This window comes from Gossypium raimondii, chromosome 12, assembly GCF_025698545.1.
Source record: "Gossypium raimondii isolate GPD5lz chromosome 12, ASM2569854v1, whole genome shotgun sequence".
NCBI lineage: Eukaryota > Viridiplantae > Streptophyta > Magnoliopsida > Malvales > Malvaceae > Gossypium > Gossypium raimondii.
Window position 1 is genome coordinate 2,027,778 of NC_068576.1, and position 22,082 is coordinate 2,049,859.

The following is a 22,082-nucleotide window of genomic DNA, read 5'->3' on the forward strand; positions in this document are numbered from 1 at the left end:
CGTGTTTAAACCGGTCAGGTAAAACCCCTGCTACAGTAGCTGTTATGGGTCTTTTCTTGCCTTCCCCATGCTGCTCTACATATCGGTTACCCAGAGTCCAGGCACTAGCTGATTCAACATTTTGGTTAACCATTCTTGTCCAATTTGCAACATTTTCAACACTAACGATATTCAGCATTATAAGAACTAGACGCTCACCTAAAATACTGCAGTTTAGGGCACTCCATTGCAATTTACCGAGGTTTTTATTATACTTATTAGCTCCTTTTTTTGCCTACTTGTTTTTATAATTTTTTAATTTGAATAAATGAAATTATTGTACTTATTATCTGAAATATAGGGTAAATAACTGAAGGTAATTGGAAATGATTGTTTGCAATTTTTTTTAAGGTACAATTATAATTTGCAAGTATAATTAATACATTTGTATAAACAGAATTTCAAATTCAATCGACATGTATTAGAATCAAACTATATTCATTTGATGAAAATTACAGTGAAAATGCAATAAAATTTCTAAATGGGAAAATATAAATCAAAATGAAAATTCCATTTTGTATTATTTACTAATATAGATAACGTTAGAAATCGTAGTATGAGGTGAATTCAACTACTAAATTTTTTTTATTTAGTATTAAATAAAGATATTTTATTTATTTGTAAATTCTTTAAATGTTTTTATTCATCCCCAATAAAAAGCTTAAATATATCTTCAAGGAGAACCGGAACGCTATTGCTTTGGCTACATTAGGAAGCAATTCCAAGCCCCAGCTTACTCGGATAGTGCTAGTTTTAATGCTTTTATCATGTTTGTAATGAGCCAGCTTAGGCTATTGTTTCCATAATTTAATATATCATGTTCCTCTTTCTAACCAAAAATGAAAGAAAAATAACTTATAAAAGAATTAAGTCCTTTTTTTCCCATTATAAAAGATCAAACCCATTCATCACATCTAAAAAATGGGATAGAAAATAAACTTATCCCTCCCTTATAATTAGCTATTGAAAATTTTCACCGGACTTCATAAAAATAAATCCACAACCATAAAAATGGGGGCAAATTTCAGTCTTCAGATCATGCACAAGTTGGATGACAGCAAAATCTAAAACTTTTACAATGAAACAACAGTAATTTTCATAGCTTTTATGATTATTATTCTTCAACTTCTGCCGAAATTATGGAATCCAAAATTGCAATTATCCGTTTCTTTACAGGCAAAACCAAAAAACAACCAGGCCAACGGACACAGACTCCATGGCTAACATTCTTGATCCAAATGCATTATCACCCAAATAGTCGGCTGTGTTTACTGCCTGATGTTAACAAATAGGGGAGCGAAAAGAGATTGCGAAAAGAATGGTTATAGGAACAGAAAACTATCATTTCTGACAAAAAAAAAGAGCAAGTTACTTCTTCCCGGAGTGATAAACAATGCAAATAACCCTATATTATGGCAGTAGAACAAGGAAATATATGGAGTCAAAATAAAATGCATAAAAGCTAGGAAATAACACCAACTTACCGATATGCCAGCTTTGGTTGGAGGAGTTCTGAAGATCTTGAGGGAAAAAAATTAGACTAAGCAATCAAATGAATATAACGCCTCCATATTTGATAAAAGAAACTTGGACCAACCTGCACAGTTTCACGTTCAAATGGCTTACAGATAAACTGTGGGATAGAGGCCTGGCATGTAATGGCGCCCATTTCCATTTGAATCTGCATTGTCAAACAAGTGTGACTGTAGTTCGCCCGAGTGAGCTGACTTGCGAGGTTTTGGGTTTTTGGAAGAAGCTGTGTAAGAATCATTTGAACTACTACTTATAGAATACATTGATGATGTTGGCAGTCCATGAATCTCCGGCAGCCCTGTTGGATCAGAACCCAGACTATATCCCCTCTCAACTGTTTCAGCTTCCAATGGCAATTCATCCAATGTCTATTCAAAACGATTTAAATAAATAAATAAATGTGGCTGCAGCTGCACTTAATGTTGTAATTTAGTAAGAAATTAAAAATTAAGCAATAGTACGCATTAACGTGAATGCAGACAAGGAAAAAGACATTTGGGTCATGTCCTCTTCACAAACAGATTAAAAGTCTAGTGATTGCTCTAATAATCAACATATGTAGATATGCAGTTAAGAGAACCCACCCTGAATGCCAGTTGGAGAACTCGAAGTGTTTCTCGAGTACGTTTTCTCTTAGAAGCGATCTCATCAGGTTCTTGTAACATTTCTTCAAACAGGTTTTCTCTGTTTTGGATGATAAGACATACAGGACACTCGAAGGTAAACAAAGAGATTATCACAGAGATAAATAATTGAAATCAAGTCAAATGGCAGAAAGCTTTATATCACCTGTAGAGCTTTTTGATAAAGACATTGTGAAGTTCACGTTTTGTATGGTTTACCTAGACATTGATATCAGAGATCACTACTCATGTAATGCTTCAGCTTAGCAATGCAATATTGCACCATAAACTATCATTAGAAGACATGGCTTATACGGTTATATTTACAAAGTTACAACAGTTTCAGGTTCCAAATAAGAAATAAATGAGCAAATTTCAACCAACTAGCTAGCTCCATGTTACAGAAGTCAAGCTGGATACATTCACACAATCATGTATTTCATCACTGTTCTAACATAACTAAAATACATCAACCACAGACAAAAGAAATGGTATCCTAGTTCAAATTACATGATATATGCTCCTCTACAGATCAAAATAGTTGAGGATAGAGATCAACATACTTAGCACCAAATATTGTTTACATCAAGCCACACAGATGCTGAACTGATAAGGTGAAAATTTGAACTTAATTTCACTAGAAAGACTTACAATCTTCTAACTTGAATACCATAATGCCTTCTTTCTTTTGGCCAGACCCATAATGTGTTTTTGGATTTCAGTCATCAGGAGCTTGAATGTGAACATGGATAGATAGCAGAAAGAGACCAAAAAATACACAATTAGCAAATCTACTCAGGTTAAACTTACCAAGAAGTGCATAATTGCTTTGGGCACAGAGTCCTCTATGTTCTTCCTAACAATGTCATAGTATGATCTTAAGAGCAGTTTGGTAATAGCAATTTCAATAGCTTGAGTTTCTGAACGGTCTTCTGAAGGCCTCAATACAGTTGGGGGCTGAAAAGAGTAAAAAACATGCTTGTCAAGATCAGAATAACATTCTTTTTTTAATTTAGCACTGGATCCTTGATGAATTTATCTGATGTGTACGCACCTCTCTGAGATGGATCATGGAAAAGGAATGTTCAGCATCATGAACAGGTTCACTATATGGCTTGTTGTTTGTTGAGCTCTCTTTCACTGATGTGCGGTTATCACTGCCACCAAATATTGATGGAATACCCCAAGTTGAAATACTTGTGCTTCCTGAAAAGACCCACACTCATTTTACTCTTATGCTGCTTGATAATTAATCAAAATAGGGTGAGAACTATAAACACAAAATTCACATTGGAAAATCAGCCAGATCCCTTTCAAAAGGAAAAAAGGGAGAGAGAATCCTCAATATTTGGCCATCCTACATAACTATCATAAAGAACATCAGATATTGCAACAACAAATTCAAAACGACAGCCTAAAATGCAGTACCAGTAGATGGAAGTTTTTCACCATCTGCAACAGGACGGACTCCCTGCACAAAAAATGAGTAAAAGGCTTCTCAAGTTATTTACGTAGAAAACAGACAGATGAAGGAGAAAAAGTTAATGGAAAAAACGAAAAAGAACAGGCAGGGAAGGAAAAGCATATATTGGGCAGCAGAAACACAAATTTTCATGCCTGATCAGCAACGATTCCATTAACTTGTCTTGCAAGAATAGCCCGAGATTTATTACTTCTTTCAGAAGTAAGTGCCTTATCAGGCTCTGAACCATCCTGATTAAGTCAACAAAGAAACACAGGAAAAAATGAAAAGGAATTGGGATTGGTATTGGTATTTGAAAAAGAACAGAAATAATACCAGAGAAATTACCATAAGTAGAAACCTACCTTTGATCTGATAGGTAAAGGAACTCTGGAATTCTTTATCTGCTGATTGGCAAGTTCTACAGCCTTGCTCCCACCAATAAAACTTGGGTGAGAAGTATTTATGTAATCCATCTGCAAAATTAAATGGCATATAGCACAAATCACTACAGATCTTTGAAAAGAACATATGAATGTAACCAGTATTGCACTCAACTGTATCAACTTCATCTCTTGTAACAGGATTAAGAATAGATACATAAAATAATATATAAAAATAAAATTAGCAGAAATACCTCCATTTCAATAATATGTCCTATCATTGTCTCAGATGGTTCGAGGCCTTGTCGGAGAAAGTTCCCAATAACTTGGTCCATATGTCTTCTCAGAACAGGAAATCGCTGCAGTTCATTCACCATGCAGCGATGGCTAATCTGGAAAGAGGACAATTCTATTATAAATCTAGATTGTGAAGCAATAAAGATGAGGGACTACAATAATAATCTGGAAGAATCACCTTTATTAACTCATCATATATGAACCTTGCACATTGAAGGCTTGGATCTAGCAAACGTGCTATTTGCCTTCGAACAAGCACTTCAAACGGAACCTATACATAAAAACTAGAATTATAACCAATATTCACTGAGATTAACATGAAATAACCCCAGGGAACAATTTGGAAAACAGCAATGTAGATCTGTATAAAACAAAAATAATCTTAGATTAGACATTTGAATTAGAAGACACTATAACCTACTTCTGGAACAAATAGTGCAGATCGAGGACCATTCGCATTCTCAATGGCAGTTCGAATGCCATCGTTGGTCAAGTCTTCACATGGATCAACCTCCTGTGAAACAAATCAATTAACATGGAAAATATTTACATAAAAACCCTCTTACAAAGACATGTTATGCATCACCAATTTATAAAGTTGCACTGCAGGACTCCTAATGTCTGTTTTAAAGAAAGCAGTAGCTCATGCAGGAAGTCAAAGGTTTTATTGTATTGTTAAAAAAGGGAGGGAAGGTGAGAAATTAAGATCATGAAACCAGATAACCAATTATATAGATAAGGTTGCCATTATTTAACTTTCTTATCCTGCCGTAGTAGAGAGACTACGCAAAATCACTCATGGGGTAGTGAAATGCACATATCAGTAGATTGAATAAAAATATTAATCGTAAAAGATAGTATTTTATAACCAATATTTTGTACAATTACGTGCATAGTAATTAACAACTAACTATTGTAAGACGGTGTGAGGAAACACCCTAAAGACAAAGAGATGTATAATAGAATGCACATCTAACTTCAAATGGAAAGCGAATCCAACTAACTAGGCAAATATCAAAGCACAAATATCAGTCTACAGTCTACGCACCTCTAAGCTCTTGACAAAAATTGATTGGAAAATGTAATGAATTCTTGCTCCACCAGACAGCTCACATGTAGACATTTCTTCATTTCTCCCCTCTACCATTGATGAGAATGCTGGTTCCAACAAACCATTATGGTATCATTACCAATTTAGTAGATTGTAAATGATAGGTGTTTCAGAATATTAATTTTACAGACAGCCAAACAAAAAATTTACCTTCACAGTACTTCGAAAGAATATTCAGGAGAAGAGCTCCCTGGCCAGCCTATAGATTATAAAACCATAATTTTGTCGTAAGAAAATTATTTCAGTTACGACTCAACAAGGGTCGTGGTAGACAAACAAATATACATGCCTTTGATTCTGTAATTTCTCCATAGCTTGCATGCTCCTTTGCCACAGAAACCAGTGCAGAACTAATGCGTGATTTCAGGCCAGGAAGTATTGCCTTTATATGTTGTACTAAAATCTACATTAGAAACAGCATAGAAAGACTCATCACTTAGATAAAAGAAATACAGCACAACTAGGTCACAAGGCTCAACTAGTAGGATCGCAAGTCAGTCCCCAACTACTAGCACAAGGCCTTCAACAGATGCTATAAGCATGAGGGTGATTTGATTAAGATAAAAGGCAAAAGGAAAGAAGAAACACTCCAAACATAACCAAGCCTACAGAAAATTGCTCTAGATAAGAGTAGAATGATGCAAGTTTACAATCTGGTCAGAAGTAAATGGGAGATTTTTCTACCAAATGCATAGCACAGAGGAAAATTAATAGGATGACAGGGTTAAGTAAACATCAATAGAAAGTACGAACACTAGAAAAAAGCATTGACATTTAGATTTTTTTCAATTATACCCCATAAAAGTTCTGGAAACTTCAACTAGCAAATATTTTACCTGGTTCAACTTCTTTGCCAATTGAGGAACACCACAACGATCAGCTAGACTAGTATATACCTGTGTAACATCAAAAACGAATAAGCCAATTGTAGATGGAAACTGTATCAAACAATGAAACTAAAGGTTGGCGCAGCCATACTGGACGACTGCGGAAGAACTTCTCCTCTGCAACAAGGGCATCCTTGATACTCCGGTTGAGTAAAATATCCTGTTTAGAAGACAATATTAGAAGTGCAATCAAGTTGTCAGCACTAGTAAAATAAGGTACCTGATAATCAGTATATGAAGTACAAGTAAGAGCAAAAATGATAACTTATTAACCATTAAAATTGCGTTTAGTTGCTTTGGTAAAGGGAAGAAATAAATGGGTTCAGGAAGTAGAATTACCCATATGAAAGTTCTTGTACATGGTCCGAGTAACCATTAAAGAAGTCATATAGAAGCAAAAACATGATAACTTACTAACCATTAATATTTCTTACAGTTACTTTTGAGGAGGGAAAGAAATAATTAGGTTTTTGAGGCAGTAGAGTTACCACAAGAAACAAAATGACAGGACATTTAAATGGACAGGAAGATCTCAAAATGAAAAATGACTAAAAAGATTGACATATGTCTTAATCCAAAGAAGAAATATGAAGAAAGACAAAATTGCCTTTAGAGCATCTTGAATTAATAACTATGGCATAAATTTTAAGAAAATAACTGTAAAAATGAGAAACCTTCCACATTAACAATGTACAAGAAATAATTTATTAAGAAAAGTTTTATAAAATACAGATTGATGAATTAATATCTTTATTTCTGTTAGGTTCCATGGTTACCTCCTGACTTCGATTTACAACACCTACATAACCAAGTCGAAGAGGAACCACTTTTCCAAGCAACAGGTTACGAGCATCAGTACCTCGGTCCATTATATCCAACTAATCAGAAACCAAAAACAGCTTAAACATAAGTTTGTCATAATTAGAAAGGAGATTTTCACGTTGACAGATGCACCTTTGTAATAACACCAATGGTTCTATAACCTGCCGAACACCAAAAAATTAGAAAGATTGTTCAACTAAATAAATAGCAACTCAATGCTGAAGTGAGATTTTGATAGTAGAAATTACCATCAGGATCAGCATTTCCAGCAATTTGAAGTGCATCAGAGTTTGCCAAGTCTGAATTTGCAGGAGTAACAGCAAGAATCAGACAGCTTGGCTGTTTAATATACGACATGATCATTGTTCTAATTCGAGCTTCAATGTCTGAGGGCTGGTCACCCACAGGAACCTTTGTGATTCCAGGAAGATCCACAAGATTGATATCAAGAACATTTGGGGAGAAAATCTTAAGTCGAATTTGCTTGTCTGACGCACCTTTGTTTCCTCCAGCCTCCCTATCTGTCTCAGCCTGAAGTCAATAGATATTTATTTAAGGATTTTACATTAACAGAGAAAAAGGAAACACTCAACACCACAAATTATATATATTGTTCCTTGATTTGATAAAACTATTATTAACTAGAAAACAATAAAAAGGCTAGAGTTTTTCAGATACCCAAAGGGTGAGAGAAAAATTCTACTTACGATCCTTATCCAAGAACAGCTAGATTAAGTGATTCACTTTTCTACTCATTGTAACCATCAGTGCAAAGCCTAAAGCCAAATAATTCCTTCTGGCAAGCTCCCAATTTCCCTAATTACAAATTTCAGTACCACCAGCTACTGCATCTTTGTTATTCAACATAGAATCTAATAATATCTTTCTCGCTTCAATATTATATATATAGCAATTCTAATACTCCTTAAGCAACCAGTTTGCAAAGGAAAATTTAAAAATGTCAACTTAACAAAAATACAAATTAAAACCCCAAATTTTTGAATTGTATAATCTAAATGAGTAACTTTTGAATTTCTCAATCATAAAAGGTAAGCAATAAAGAACCTGAATCTCCCTGCGAATCTCAGAAAAGTCATAGAAGCGCTTTCCAGGCAAGTGAAGGAACTCGCCATACTCCTCCTCAGAACCATCAGGTTTACGCTTGGTCTGGAGGAGCTGAAGGACGAGAGGGCGGCGCGTGCAGATATCAGAACCGCGAGGCAAGAAGTCACGGCCAACGAGTGACTCAAGTACGCTGGACTTGCCACTACTCTGGCTTCCGACCACCGCCACCTGCGGCAACTCTATGGTGGACTGGCTACCCAGCTGCGCGAAGATGTCTTGTAGCTTGTTCACAATCGGTATAACGGAAGATCCCAAAGGAGCCGCGGATAATTGAGGCGGCGTCGATGCAGCCGCTTCTTCAGCCATTGAATTTTAATGATTGATCGATTGATGAAAAGATTTACAGGATTTTATATGAAAATGCTATCAAGCTAGGTTTTGGAACTGACTCTTTATTTTTCTTTTTCTTTTCTAATGCTTTGTGTTTACTAGAGATAAAAGAGATCTTGAAGCTTTGATCGTATGATTGAACTTGAAGCAGACTATGTAATTGTGGCTTGGGAATTATATTAATTAATTTATTACTGTGGTATTCATTTTAGCTATGCGTTCTCCAATGCTTCGGGAAATCAATATGAAGTTCTAATTTTGGTATTTATATTATAAATAAATAAAGGTTAAAATGTGCTAAAAGATCTTGTACTATCCATGGATTTGGATTTTAGCCCTTTATTTTTATTTTAAAGCTTTTGCTATTCAATCTCCAAATTCCTATTTCTCAGCAACTGCCCAGTTGTTTATCTCCATCAGTCAAAAATAGGGTTCCTAAATGCTACCGACCCAAAGCTTAAAAGAACATGTTGCCATCTTGGCCTTCCCATTTGGCAGTCACGATCTAACCATCCTAAGACTTGCGTGCAGGTTAGCTCGTGCAGCTCCGAATGTGCAGTTTTCTTTCCTAACCAAAGCGAAGTCTAATGATTCCATTTTTTCCACTTTTAAACTTTGATGTCCCGAATAATATCAGAGCTTACAATGTGGAGGATGGTGTGCCCGCGAATGATGTTTTTAGTGGAAACCCAGTGGAGAGATTGGACCTTTTCCTTAAAGCAACTCCTGCAAACTTTCAAAAGGGCTTAGATGTTGCAGTCATGTAAGCTGGCAGGAGGTGCTAGCTGCTTCGTCACGGATATGTTTTTGACATTTTCCGCAGATATGGCCGAGGACATGCAAGCTTTTCGGACATGGTGGTGGTGACGAAAATGGTGGCAAATTCCAACCAAACTTTGGAAGTTATTCCAGGGTTATCTCCAATGCACGTTAGACATTCGAAAGAAACGTTCTTTTCTTACACATTGAGTAAAATCGGGTGTGTTTTACCTCGATCTACCGCCATTGTTATGAATTTCTGCCAAGAACTCTATCCCACAGCACTCTTTGATGATCTCAAATCCATGTTTCCAGCTTTGCTGAATGTTGGTTTCTTAACGCAAGAACTTCCCTTGCCTCCATTACCACCATCGGATTCAGATGCGGCAGAGTGTTTATCATGGTTAGACAAGCAAAGTTCCAAGTCTGTTGAGTATATTAGCTTTGGGACAGCGGCAACGCCAGCAGGGTTGGAGTTAAGAGCCTTAGCGGAGGCAGTTGAAGAGAGGGGCATTCCATATCTTTGGTGTCTCAAGGATGACCATAAGCATCATTTACCGAATGGGTTTATTAAAAGGATAAGCAAGCAAGGGAAACTCGTTTCAACAGGCGTGTTTGTGACACATTGTGGGGCGAACTCAGTGTTTGAAAGCGTCGCAAATGGAGTCCCAATGATCTGCGGACCGATGTTTGGGGATCACTGGATGAATGGACGTGTGGTGGAGGAAATATGGGGAATTGGTGCTAAGAGTTGAGGGGGATGTGTTCACTAAGAGTGGGGTACTCAAGAGCTTGAAGATCGTTTTGGGACATGAACACGGGAAGCAAATGAGAGAAAGGATTAGAACACTGAAAGAGCTTGTTTTGAAAGCAACAGAACCAAGTACAAGTGCTTCACAAGACTTCAAAACTTTAGTAGAAACAATTTTAATTTCTTAATCTGAATCCATTTTTCTGAAAATGTATCTAATAATAATAATTCATATAATATTAACATTATATTCCGGCTATCCCTTAAGCAATGAATTAAGTATAACAGTTTCCATCCAATCCAGGATATTTATGAAACATCCCTATAGATTAAGTTAGGTTTTCATTTTGAATCTAGTCTCCCACTTCTAAATCAACCCCAGGTCGTTAAAATGAGTTAACAAAAAATAAAAGCAATTAAAAGAGGTTTTCTAAGGTCTAGCCTCCACCATTTATGCCAGTTTCAGAAGATAAACTAATCAGAAGGGCGGTTCGAATTCAAGATGGGTTTCCAAGCTTTTATCAAGTTTGCATTGATGCTCTTGCATGTTAATCTTTTTTTTTTTTTTTTTATTAACATGTTGAACTATGGGTTTCCTAGCTTTTATTAAGTTTGCATTGATTTGCCTTGATACTCTTGCGTGGTTTTTTTTTTTTTTATTAACATGTTGAATAGTTAGGATTTTGTTGTTTCTTTTGTTTAGTTCTCTTACCTTTTGTTAAGTATGACTTCTATTTTCAGTCAAATTTGAGAAATAAACTTACGACTCCTATTTTCAGTCAAATTTAAGAAATAAACTTTTATTTAAACTCTGTTTATTTGTTTCAGTCAAACACTGATTAGTTTAGATTATTTTATTATTATTTGACATATGAATTTAGCCTATAAATAGGCTCTTTTACAACCTTAGTAAATACACCCATTAGATTAGAACTCATAACACATTCAGAGAATTTTGTGTTTACATTTTGAGGGTTCTTTGTTTTTCGGGTTTTCGGGGTTTAGTTTTATCTCCATATTTTGTACTCTTCATTCTTTTGCCATTATAGTAAAATTATCTTTGCCCGTAATTTTTTATCCTCTTTTGAGGGATTTTTCCATGTTAAATTTGTGTGTTCATCTTCTCAATTTCTTCCGCTATTTTTATTTGTTTGTTACTTAATCGGGACGATCCCTAACAAGTGGTATCAAAGCTAGTTCAATTTTCATAGATCAACCCATTCAGATATGGCAACAACAAGATTTGAAATTGAGAAGTTCGATGGTGAGACAAATTTCAATCTGTGGCAAGTTCAGATGATGGCAATTTTAGTTCAATCCGGTTTGAAAAAGGTTGTTACCGGGAAAAAGCCTGAGAATCTAAATAAAACAGAATGGGAAGAGCTTGATGAAAAGGCCTTGTCTGCAATCCAGTTGTGCCTTGCGAATACGGTATTGCAGGAGGTATTGATGGAGAAGACCTCATCCGCTTTGTGGAAAAGGTTGGAAACTCTTTATGCGACTAAGTCTCTGGCTAACTGTTTAGTGTTGAAACAACGTTTATTTACGTTTCGCATGAACGAAGGTGAGCTTCTTAGAGATCACATCAGTCAATTCATTACTCTTTTAAATGATTTAAAGAACGTTGAGGTTCATATTGATGATGAAGATCAAGCTATGGTATTATTGTGCTCTTTACCCCCTTCATACAAGTCTTTCAGGGAGACCCTGATTTATGGCAGAGACAAACTCTCGTTCGAAGATGTAAAAGGTCATTTGTTGAGTAGAGACAAACTCGACAATGAGCTTCATTTGGATAGCAAGGCAGATAGGCAAGCTTCCGTTTTGATAGCATCAAAGAAAATAGACAAAAGGTGTTGCTATTGTAAAAAGTTAGGTCACATCAAAGCAGATTGTTATAAACTGCGAAATAAAATAGCTGCTAAGAGTAACGAGGAAGATGTAACTGGTGCTAATTTGATCGATAAAAGCGGTGATGATTTCTTGTTAGTGTCAACGAGCGATAACTCCAAGCTCACGTCTGAGTGGATCCTAGATTCGGGATGTTCTATCCACGTGTGTCCCAATAGAGAATGGTTCTCTACATACAGTTCGGTTGAAGGTGGATTTGTGCGCATGGTAAACGATTCATCTAGTAAGGTAATTGGTATTGGTACTGTTAAAATTATGATACATGATGGGACGATTAAGACACTTTCAGATGTCAGGTATGTACCTGATTTACGAAAGAATCTCATCTCCTTGAGTTTTTTAGACTTGAAAGGATGCAGAATCAACATCGAGTCAAGCGGCATTAAAGTATCTCGTGGAGCTCTCGTTTTGTTAAAAGGTAAAAGAACTAGCAGTCTTTATATTCTGGAAGGTTCTACAGTGATCGGTGAAATTGGACGTCCCTTGTCCGTTACAGAGTCGAAGTCAACTCGTTTGGAGTGGAGGCAACTTGGTCATAGGAAGGAAAAATGTATGACCGTTTCGTTGAAGAGAGGTTCTCTTTTGGATGCAGGTTTTAAAAGTTAGGGCACTGTGTTCGTGAAAATCAGACCCGGGTTAGTTTTGATTTGGCAGTGTACAAGTCGAAGACTAGAAGTCTTCCAGTTTCTAAGCACAGATTCAACTCAGTTAATTCCCTACATAGTTCAAGATAGGCTCGTGGCGGGCTTTGGCAAAGATGGCGTTGTGGAAATATGAGTCAATGTGGAGACTTGTTAAGTATGACTCCTATTTTCAGTCAAATTTGAGAAATAAACTTTTAGTTAAACTCTGTTTATTTGTTTCAATCAAACACTGATTAGTTTAGATTATTTTATTATTATTTGACATATGAATTTAGCCTATAAATAGGCTCTTTTACAACCTTAGTAAATACACCCATTAGATTAGAACTCATAACACATTCAGAGAAGTTTGTGTTTACGTTTTGAGGGTTCTTTGTTTTCGGGTTTTCGGGGTTTAGTTTTATCTCCATATTTTGTACTCTTCATTCTTTTGCCATTATAGTAAAATTATCTTGGCCCGTGGTTTTTTATCCTCTTTAGAGGGGTTTTTCCAGGTTAAATTTGTGTGTTCATCTTCTCAATTTCTTCCGCTATTTTTACTTGTTTGTTACTTAATCGGGACGATCCTAACACCTTTACTCTTTTTGTTTTGACTTATCATATTAACGGCATCCTAGTTTATAACTTTAAATTACATTTCTTTGCTTCTTAACAGACGTGCTTCAGTTCATTCAATTGAAACTAATTCGAACTCTGACACCAAGAAACTGGTTACCTACCGGGTAATCTTCTCATTTATTTTCCTGTTTGAACATGATTTCATGGGGATGCTTCAATGGTAATATTGCTACTCAGCAAATGCATGAACTTCTTCCGTTTGATTTCTCTATTGACAAAATGTTGGGTTTTCCTTCAATTAGATCTTCCTTTTATTGAGTTATATATTTGTGTTGAGTAATATTTTTCTCGTATGATATTATACATGTTCCTTCTGTTACTATTACAGCTCACAATAGGGCCCGCTATTTTGTCTCGGTCCTAGGGTTGATGGCACTGGCATCCTTGTCTCTGGTGCTGACATTCTCTGGGAATCTCTTGGCTTATTAGACGCGTGTCTGTGGAGCACACGGTCCTTTTTTATCTTAAGATTGACTCCTCCAGCGAGCCTCGTACCCGCTATTCACGAGCGTGGGTATCTTGTAGGGCTCGCGATCCCTTCTATGGACATAGCTCACGATCTCATTCTTGCAAGGCTTACGCGAGCTCTCCTTGGGAGCTATTTTTTCCAACATCTAGCATTCCAACAGGGTCCCTAGCAAACTACCTCTGTAGGCGAACATTCTTCTTCCTGGTCGGGTCTATCCGGGTCAGAGATACGGATCCTATTAGGTCATTTGGGCTGGCGATTACCAAATCCTAACAATCCAGTCCCCCCTTAGTGAGCCTAAAGGATGTTATAAAATGGTGGGCCTTAGGTCCATTTCGAACATAACTTACAAGGTACGCCACGGGTCGTGGTGCATAACAGTTACCTTGCCACGAGTGAATCCAGATATTGGGTGCGCACATCTAACCGTTGAGAGACGAATCGTTTCTTCTTACTCACATTTGGGTCGTTGGTTCATTTTTGGCCATCCGAACGGTTTAAGAAAACTCTCCCTAAAAGGGGATCTTCGAGGGTTTAGGTTTCTTCACTGTTTGGTATTTTCTGCAAATTAGAATTGAGGTAATTTTCACAAATCCTTTCTGCTTCTTAGTTTCTATTTCTGTTTTTTACTCAAATCAAGGTGAAGATGAGAGAATCCCACAACCATATCGTCTCGGTCCATCCAACTCCAGTCGTTGTAACTGAGAAGCCCTACATCTGCACCACCACGCCGGAGAAAATGGAACGGGCTCTAGCTATGTGGGGAATCAAGCTTCCCCACTTTGCCTATGAATTTTCCATTCCTTCAAGGTCTCACCGTGTGTGCGAGGCAACGGATGATAGTTTCCTTCTCCCGTTGCACGACATAGAGGCGAGATTCTACCTCCCCCTGCATCTCTTCTTTTGTAACCTCCTCAAGGATTACCGATTCGCTCATGGCCAACTCTTTAGTTTTTTCTAATGGCTAGCAATGGCGTACTCTCTCGATAGCTGCCAACGCGGTGAAGTGACGATGCTCTTTGTCTTTCAGCACCTGTACCAGTTGAAGGGGACTAATGTGAGGGGTCGGCGGAGTTCTACTACTTTTCCCCTCATCGGAAGGTGAGGACGATCATACGAAATCAGTATAAGAATATTTGACTGAAACGGGGGAAGTATATCCAAGTCCGCAGCATCCTTGGCTAAGATTTTGGGTTCCCTACCAGGTGGTCTTCCCCTAGTGAAGACATGCGTGCATTTCAAAAGAGTATTACCACTGATGAGGTTTTCACGTAATTTTAGAGGTTGCGCGTTGGTCGCCTGCTGGCTCTGGAGGCGGTCCTGACTGCGAGGAATATCTTTAGATCTATCTGGAAGATCTCAGCTCAAATGGTTGGGGGGTTGGTGATAACCAAGATGTCGCACAATCAATTGGTGGGCGACCAACAAAATAATACAATATTCCTTTATCTAGAATACTAAGAGGGTGGAGGCACACCTTATTCTGCATTATGGTTTGTCGCCTCTCTTATATGGGATAGGTCTGTTGGGCTTGTCTCGTGTGCTGGATATAATTATATGTGTTTTCTGAACTTTTAACCAATACATATAATTTTAACCTACCCAATAACTATTTTTCTATTTCCCAAAATATTATTTATTTAAATTTATTTATTTATTTATTCAATTAAATTACTTTTTCAACCCAATTCTAATTCCATTAAAGTCATAACAACTTTACCGCATTAAAATTTATGAAGAAATACATTTAATTTCCCATTCAATAAAACTATCACAACTATTTTATTAATTCTCACATCAAATTTTAATAAATTAATTTCAATCAATTAAATAACTATTCAAAAAATTTAATTTAATCTTTAAGTCATCTTTTTGTACTTAGCGAGAAAATGCATTCGCTGCAGATAGTGATGCGACTTATTTCTCTTAATCGTCATTTTCATTCATTTCAAATTATCAATTTTACATGCAATTTGTTTGGGTTATGTCGAGCTAGTAGAGAGACCGCTTTGACATATATAATAAGAGCTCAAATAATTTGTAATTGAGTTTTGACTCTTTATGTCACACACCGAAATTGGGCCTAGAAGTTTTGAGGGTAATTAGGGGATTTTGGCTCCAAGTGAGTTCGAAAATTTAGAAGTATGGTAACCCAAAAATATATTCGACTATGGATTTTAGAAAATTAAATCAACTTTTGAAAATAATGTAGAAAAGACCTTTGATTTAAAAAGTGGATTGTTTTGAAAATTGAGTTGAAGTTAGGAGTACCACAAAGCTAAATATCCTAAATTTTTAAAAATTGCCCTATTTTTCTCCCCACCTACCGGAGACTCACGAAAACCTCTTCTACCCAATTGTTTTTGCCATCCCTTGAAATCCCCAAGAAACATTCACTTATTTCAATTCTTTTGGTTCCCATTAACTTCCAAGCATTAAACCTCCTTAGAATTTCAAGAAAAGCATAAAAAAACATCATTGATTTTACCATTGTGCAACTTGTGGGTTTTCTTAGATTTACACCAAACATCTTATTTTCTTCTAGTGAAGGTAATGTTTCGTTTTCCTATTAGTTTTTGATGATATCTAGCCTTTTAAATTGAGTTTTTATCTATTGAATCCAAAGTTTTGAATAAATGTTGAAATTTGGGTCGTTAATGGTGAAATTTGGGATTTTGAATGAAATCGATGTTTCAAAGTGCTTTTCAACTCGTTTTGATGTGATTGGAAGGTTTCTAAGCTCTCCTTAAAGTTTCATTAAAAGATTATAAAGTTTTATTGAGTTTTCATGAAAGATGGTCATTGTATGTCAAAATTTTGGAACCGTGATTCTGAGTAGTTTGGAGTCGTTTGAAGATTGGGAATTACTTTTAGATAAGTAATTAGATGATTGGAATAAATTTGAGGCAAATGAAATGAGTCAATATTAAGATATTTGGGTTTCAAATTTGCAATTCAAAAATTTTAGTTCTAAGAGAAGAAACCTTAGATCTGCGTTTTGATTGTTTAGGTCTGGTTAATTTTGGTGAAGATTTAGAACCGTTGGAGCCTTCGACGAACAAGGCAAAAGAAAACGAAACGTTAGTTTAGGCTTTCGGCGACTAGGCAAAAGCGCAAACGGTAGTGTTTAGAATCATTGCTTGTAGACACGATTCATAGTGTTAAATGAGATCTTAGGAGTAGCTTAAACCACTACTCTAAGTTCCAAGTGTAAGCTTTCCTATTCCCTTCGTTAATTTTGCGAGATATGTGATTATGCGATGTGGATTATGTATTTTGATGTGTTAGTGTGATATGAGATATGTGTTTGTGATAACTATTGTGAATGTGTTAATTGTAGGCATGTTAAACATGCCAAATGACAGTGATGATGTTGTGTTAAAGATGTAAATATGTAGTGAAAGTGTGCAGAAAATGGTAAGTATATACATGTTTTATTGTAGATATTTTGGCCTTGTGACCTTTTGAGACCGTTAGATATAGTTGGTATGCCATAGGATAATGTGAGTACTCATCATTATGTTATGTTTTTGGGGATTTGAGGCCCGGGACAGTTTTGGAGCGATAAGGGAATGTGAGTGCGACACCCCAAACCCGGCCTAGGAGTCAGGCCCAAATCTGGCGTGTTACATTGAATTGTTTTTCGAAAACCATGTTTTCATTAAAAACCCTTCTTGAAATTTCAAAACTTCTTATCACAAGCTATCGTGATTTAAAAAGTTATTCCTTTTAAAAGAAAAGTTATTACCTTCAAAACCTTGTTGTTGCGGAAGCTTAATTTAAAGCAAATGATTTGCGAAAACGTGATATATAAAAATTAAGTTGTGAAAGCGTAGTGTTTCGAAAATAGTTATTGTTTTGGAAAACCGCGATCTTCTTTCAACGGATAGAAAACATAATAAATTGACAATCCCAATTTTAAAACCAGAAATTAACAGAGGCCTTATTACAACCCAAATCAAAATATAAGTACTTATAAGTAGGTAACTTAAAAGAAAATCGAAAACAATAACAGTTGTGTGGCCATCTCCGAGTCCCTCGCAACACCGATCCTCCTAATGCTAAGGATTACCTACACAATTAATAAACGGGGTGAGTTTATGAAAACTCAGTGTGTAATCCCCTTACTAAAAAACAGTCAGTATACAGAAACAGAAAAAAAATAGAAATAGTCAGGGCCAATGCCCTTTTATCAGTAACGGTACTATCCAATTTAGAGCATACGTTGGCCAAAACCCACTACAATATCATTTGCGTCACAGCCCACAACAGAATCAATTGGGCCTAGCCCATTCTCAACATCGTTAATAGATGGCCTAGCCCAGATCAGTAACAGAACAGAACAATGTGGGCTTTAGCCCAATACAGAACAAGGTAGGCCTTAGCCCAATGCCATATCAGTACAGTACAATCTTAGCCTTATATAAAATCAGTGTGGGCCTAAGCCCAAAACAGTATCAATGTGATGCAAGTATGCAACCCACCCCAATCCAGCCCAACACACCACTCGTACCAACCTTACACACCATGTGGGGACAAAGTCGACCCACCTAGCCCTACACAAAATATTACAAAAAGATGCCAAGATAATTACGCAAAGAAAGTGCTGAGCGATATATGTGGCAAAGCTACCAGTAACAACACTTCCTCCATAACAGAATCCCAACCCCATGCAATATATTGTGAATGTCATGCTTAACCATTACACGTGTATGCAATATGGTCATGCAAAGTAACAGTCATTTACACACATATTAAAAACATACCAGTCATTCGACCATAGTCAAGTCAGTCAAATTCAAATGACTGGTATGTAAAACGGTCATTTTACCCTATAAAGGTATTTCGGTAATTTTTTAAACTAAAGATATTTTGGTAATTTTGCAAATTCAGGGTACTTTAGTAATTTCACAAATTGAGGGGATTTCGATAATTTTGCAAACTGAGGGCAATTCGATAATTTTACAAGTCGAGGGTATTTCAGTAATTTTGTAAATCGAAGTATTCTAAACAGAGATAACAGTGCGAATTGGACTAAGGCCCATTCTCGGCCCAAATGAGCCCATATTCTAAACAGAGATAATGATGCGAATTGGCCTAAGGCCCATTCTCGACCTAAATGGGCTCACACCCTCGCACATTTAGCACAGATATGAGTCAAATTAGCAAAATAGTCACATTTCATATGCAAGGAGTTTTGAACTCAGGCTCCTTTGTAACTTAATCCACACCACTAGCCACCTTACCAACTAACTCCTTATGTAACAAAATAAGCACAACTAAATATAAGCCTATGAGCCAAAGTCTAAGTTAATTTAAAGAAAATCAAAATGAATTACAAGCGCCAAGACTTGAACCCATGCTCCCTTGCAACTTTAATGATGCATTACCACTAGACCACTCACTTCCTTGTATCATATTTTAACCAAACAAATTTATAAGGCCTTCCAGCTAACGCCAACTCCCCTTTAAGGAAAAACTAAAATTTTTGCTAAAGCTCTGGTTTGAACCCAGGACTTCTCCAACACTCCCAACTCTTCCCAAATCACTTAGCCACTAGACTAAACATGCAATTAGTAAAATTTCCTCACACAACTAAAATCCAATTGCTCCGATACTCAAAGCCCATTTCTCCTAGGCCCAAAATTCGGGGCATTACTGTGAGCTTAACTCCATGTACCGGGATATGTTGGTGTGTTGAAGAGTGTTAACTAAATGCTACGCTTTTGGGATATGTTCGACTCATTGAGTCATTGGTGTGTTGGAGATCCATGTATCCAATGTGTGGTGATAGAGCCCACTTTTATATTTCATAGCCTCAAGTGCCAATTTAATATTAAATGAAATGTTATGAAATGTGATGCATGTCTAATTATGTGATTTCAAAGTAAAATGAGTTGACAGTTGATGCATGAATATTCTAGTATGCCACTTTGGTTAAATATGTATGAAGTTGTTCTTTAGATGTTCTCATTTAATGTATGAAATCATGCTTATTTTGTTATTTTTTCGATCATTCGCTGAGCTTGTTTTAGCTCATCCACTCTTTCTAAACATTGTAGATAGTTAGCGTTGTAGTGTGAGCTGTGTGAAAATCCAGGAAGTGGTCCAAGTTAGGCTTAGATTTTGAGTAGGTGAAACTCATATTTTTCTTTGAACTGTGGAAATAAGGCAATGTGGTAGACATTTTGGTTGATTATTATTATGTCTTAAATGGTTGATACGATTTTAGACTCTTAGGAATTGGTGGATGTTTGATATTATGTTATTGGGTTGTCTTGGCTGGAATTATTGGCATTACTATAAACTGCAAATATGGACATTTTGATGTTGAATACTAAAGTTTTGGTCGCATGTTGAGGTGGCATGTGATTGAATATGTTAAATGACTTGTTTTGCTGTAATTTTTGTTGATTAGTACAGAGGTATCTATATTTGGGGAATATGTATTGATACCTCCATGTTGAAACGAATGTGCAGGAAGCCAGTAGCTTAAATTGGTATTGATACCCTTATTCGAGTATCGATACTTGGGGTGAAAATATAAATACTTTTTGCTTTGTATCAATAGTTTGTTTGGTTTCATTATTTTGCAAATAAAAAGAATGCTAAAAAAGTATCGATTGTTCTAATAGTATTGATACCTATCTTCAAAAATATCAATACCTGAGATTGAGTATCGATACCTACGTGTTTTCTTTGAGAGTTTTTGTTAGATGGTCCTCATGCATGATTAACTTGTTATTAATGTCGATAAACGTTTGGTAAGTCATTTTAAATGTTGCCTAAGGTGTTTAAGACTCAATACTCCTTTAAATATTTGAGAATGACGATGGTTGCATGTTTTTGAGATTGTGTGAATATGTGTGAGTTTGATGTTTGATGTAGCATCTTGTTACTCGGGCCAGGCGATCAAGCCAGGTGCAGGGTGTTACATTTTATCTATTAATTACACATTATTTAATCATGGAGTCATTCCACTAAAGTATCATGATTGAAATCTCCCATATTATATACCATTATGAAAGCAATTTAATAAGTGCTTGTCCAATGACTTTCTCATAAGTGTGTTATACTCATAGGATATCCTTAGTCTTTTTGGGTTAAATTTATTCACCCAATAGGATCCTATTTTATCTCATGGTAACCATTACATCATTCTTCATGAAAAATTCAAATTAACAAATAGTTGTAACACCCCAAAAAATCGGGTTACTAGAATCGGATAAGTAGGATCGGGTTAGCAAATCAGAAACCGTAATTAGGTGAGATAATTAAATAATTATAATTGAATATTTTAGGTTAAAAAATTGAAATTAGGTGATCGAGAATTAATTTTGTTAAAATGAATTTTAAAAATGAGATCGGATTTGAAAATAAATTTGAAATTGACTTCAATTGGAAACTAAGGACCAATTTGTGTGGTTTCAATTTGTGTGTTTATAGAGCTAAGCAAGAAATCATAAGATCTATGGTTTTAGAGTTTAGGGTTTGCTCATTTTCGACTGGACTATAGACATGTTTAAGTTCGTCTACTAATACAAGTTGTCTTTCCATACTACGATCCGACCACATAATGTCGTTTAGTATTAGTTAAACATTTAGACAATTAATGAGTAACATTTGTTTCTATTTTACTTTGCGTGCAAAAACCATTTGAAGGCAAAATACAAAGTATATTAATTTAATTCATGAATAATTTTATTAATCAATCTATTCGAAAAAATTACAAGTGTAGTTAGACGAAAATACTACACTTGGGGCACTAGATCCAACAAGTAATGCCGTGACAAATTGGTTGAATTGTGTAATAATTGTATGTTTAATTTTTTAATTAAATGTTTATATTGTTTAGACTCACACTGGGCTTTTTAAGCTCACAGCCACCCTAGTTTACTCCTTACAAATAACCCTCAAGACTAGGCTCGGATTTGACATTCGGAGGTCTCATTATGGATTTTCAGGCATTAAAGTTTTTTAATTACTCTATTTATTTTTGGTATTATTTTAACTTGGGACTATAGTTTTTATTTAAGTATGGACTATAGTATATGATATTTTTATTGAAGATTTTTGCATGTATAAGCTTTGACGGAAACTGGACGAATTTAAAAATCGACCCAATAAACAATAAAAATTTGACTTTTTCTACAAAAATCAAATGCAATATTTTTAATACAAAGGTTTTAAATGGGATTTTCCGACATAAAACTGAGCTTTATTTCAAATAACACGACACTTTAATAAATTGAACTTAGCAATGGATGACCTAACAAACTGATGTTTTTGACTTTATGCAACCACACCAAGTTTTTTGA

General features: G+C 35.9%; 1 protein-coding gene and 1 pseudogene across 9 annotated transcripts; one reads left to right on the forward strand and one right to left on the reverse strand.

Annotated features, from left to right (window-relative positions):
* Positions 1–1,110: 1,110 nt before the first annotated feature.
* Positions 1,111–8,844, reverse strand: LOC105762745 (dynamin-related protein 3A). Of its 9 annotated transcripts, none has more exons than XM_052624991.1 (23): positions 8,223–8,844; positions 7,406–7,688; positions 7,290–7,318; positions 7,112–7,213; positions 6,427–6,495; positions 6,285–6,344; positions 5,738–5,851; positions 5,599–5,647; positions 5,386–5,495; positions 4,759–4,851; positions 4,516–4,608; positions 4,295–4,432; positions 4,023–4,133; positions 3,813–3,908; positions 3,624–3,666; positions 3,250–3,401; positions 3,006–3,152; positions 2,362–2,414; positions 2,157–2,256; positions 1,834–1,940; positions 1,637–1,720; positions 1,524–1,559; positions 1,111–1,314 (listed from the first exon to the last, which is right to left on the reverse strand). In XM_052624991.1, the coding sequence occupies exons 1-23, from the start codon at positions 8,586–8,588 to the stop codon at positions 1,308–1,310; spliced, it is 2,442 nt and encodes an 813-aa protein (XP_052480951.1). In that variant the 5' UTR covers positions 8,589–8,844; the 3' UTR covers positions 1,111–1,307. The 9 variants fall into 9 exon arrangements, 4 of the variants coding, with proteins under 4 accessions (XP_052480951.1, XP_052480950.1, XP_052480949.1 ...); XM_052624990.1 differs by having other exon boundaries at positions 1,111–1,386; XR_001124019.2 differs by having other exon boundaries at positions 1,524–1,720; positions 8,223–8,843.
* Positions 8,845–9,051: 207 nt separating this feature from the next.
* LOC105761895 (anthocyanidin 3-O-glucosyltransferase 7-like) lies at positions 9,052–10,310 on the forward strand (annotated as a pseudogene).
* The last annotated feature ends 11,772 nt before the right edge of the window (positions 10,311–22,082 follow it).

What these genes read in the sequence shown, in the direction of transcription:
- LOC105762745 (XM_052624989.1), bottom strand. Translation starts at nt 8,588, where the DNA reads ATGGCTGAAGAAGCGGCTGCATCGACGCCGCCTCAATTATCCGCGGCT. An exon ending in TTGTAAATCGAAGTCAGGAG is followed by an intron (nt 6,496 to 7,111) that starts GTAACCATGGAA and finishes TCTTCTAAACAG; the next exon opens with GATATTTTACTCAACCGGAG. An exon ending in GAGAAATTACAGAATCAAAG is followed by an intron (nt 5,648 to 5,737) that starts GCATGTATATTT and finishes TATAATCTATAG; the next exon opens with GCTGGCCAGGGAGCTCTTCT.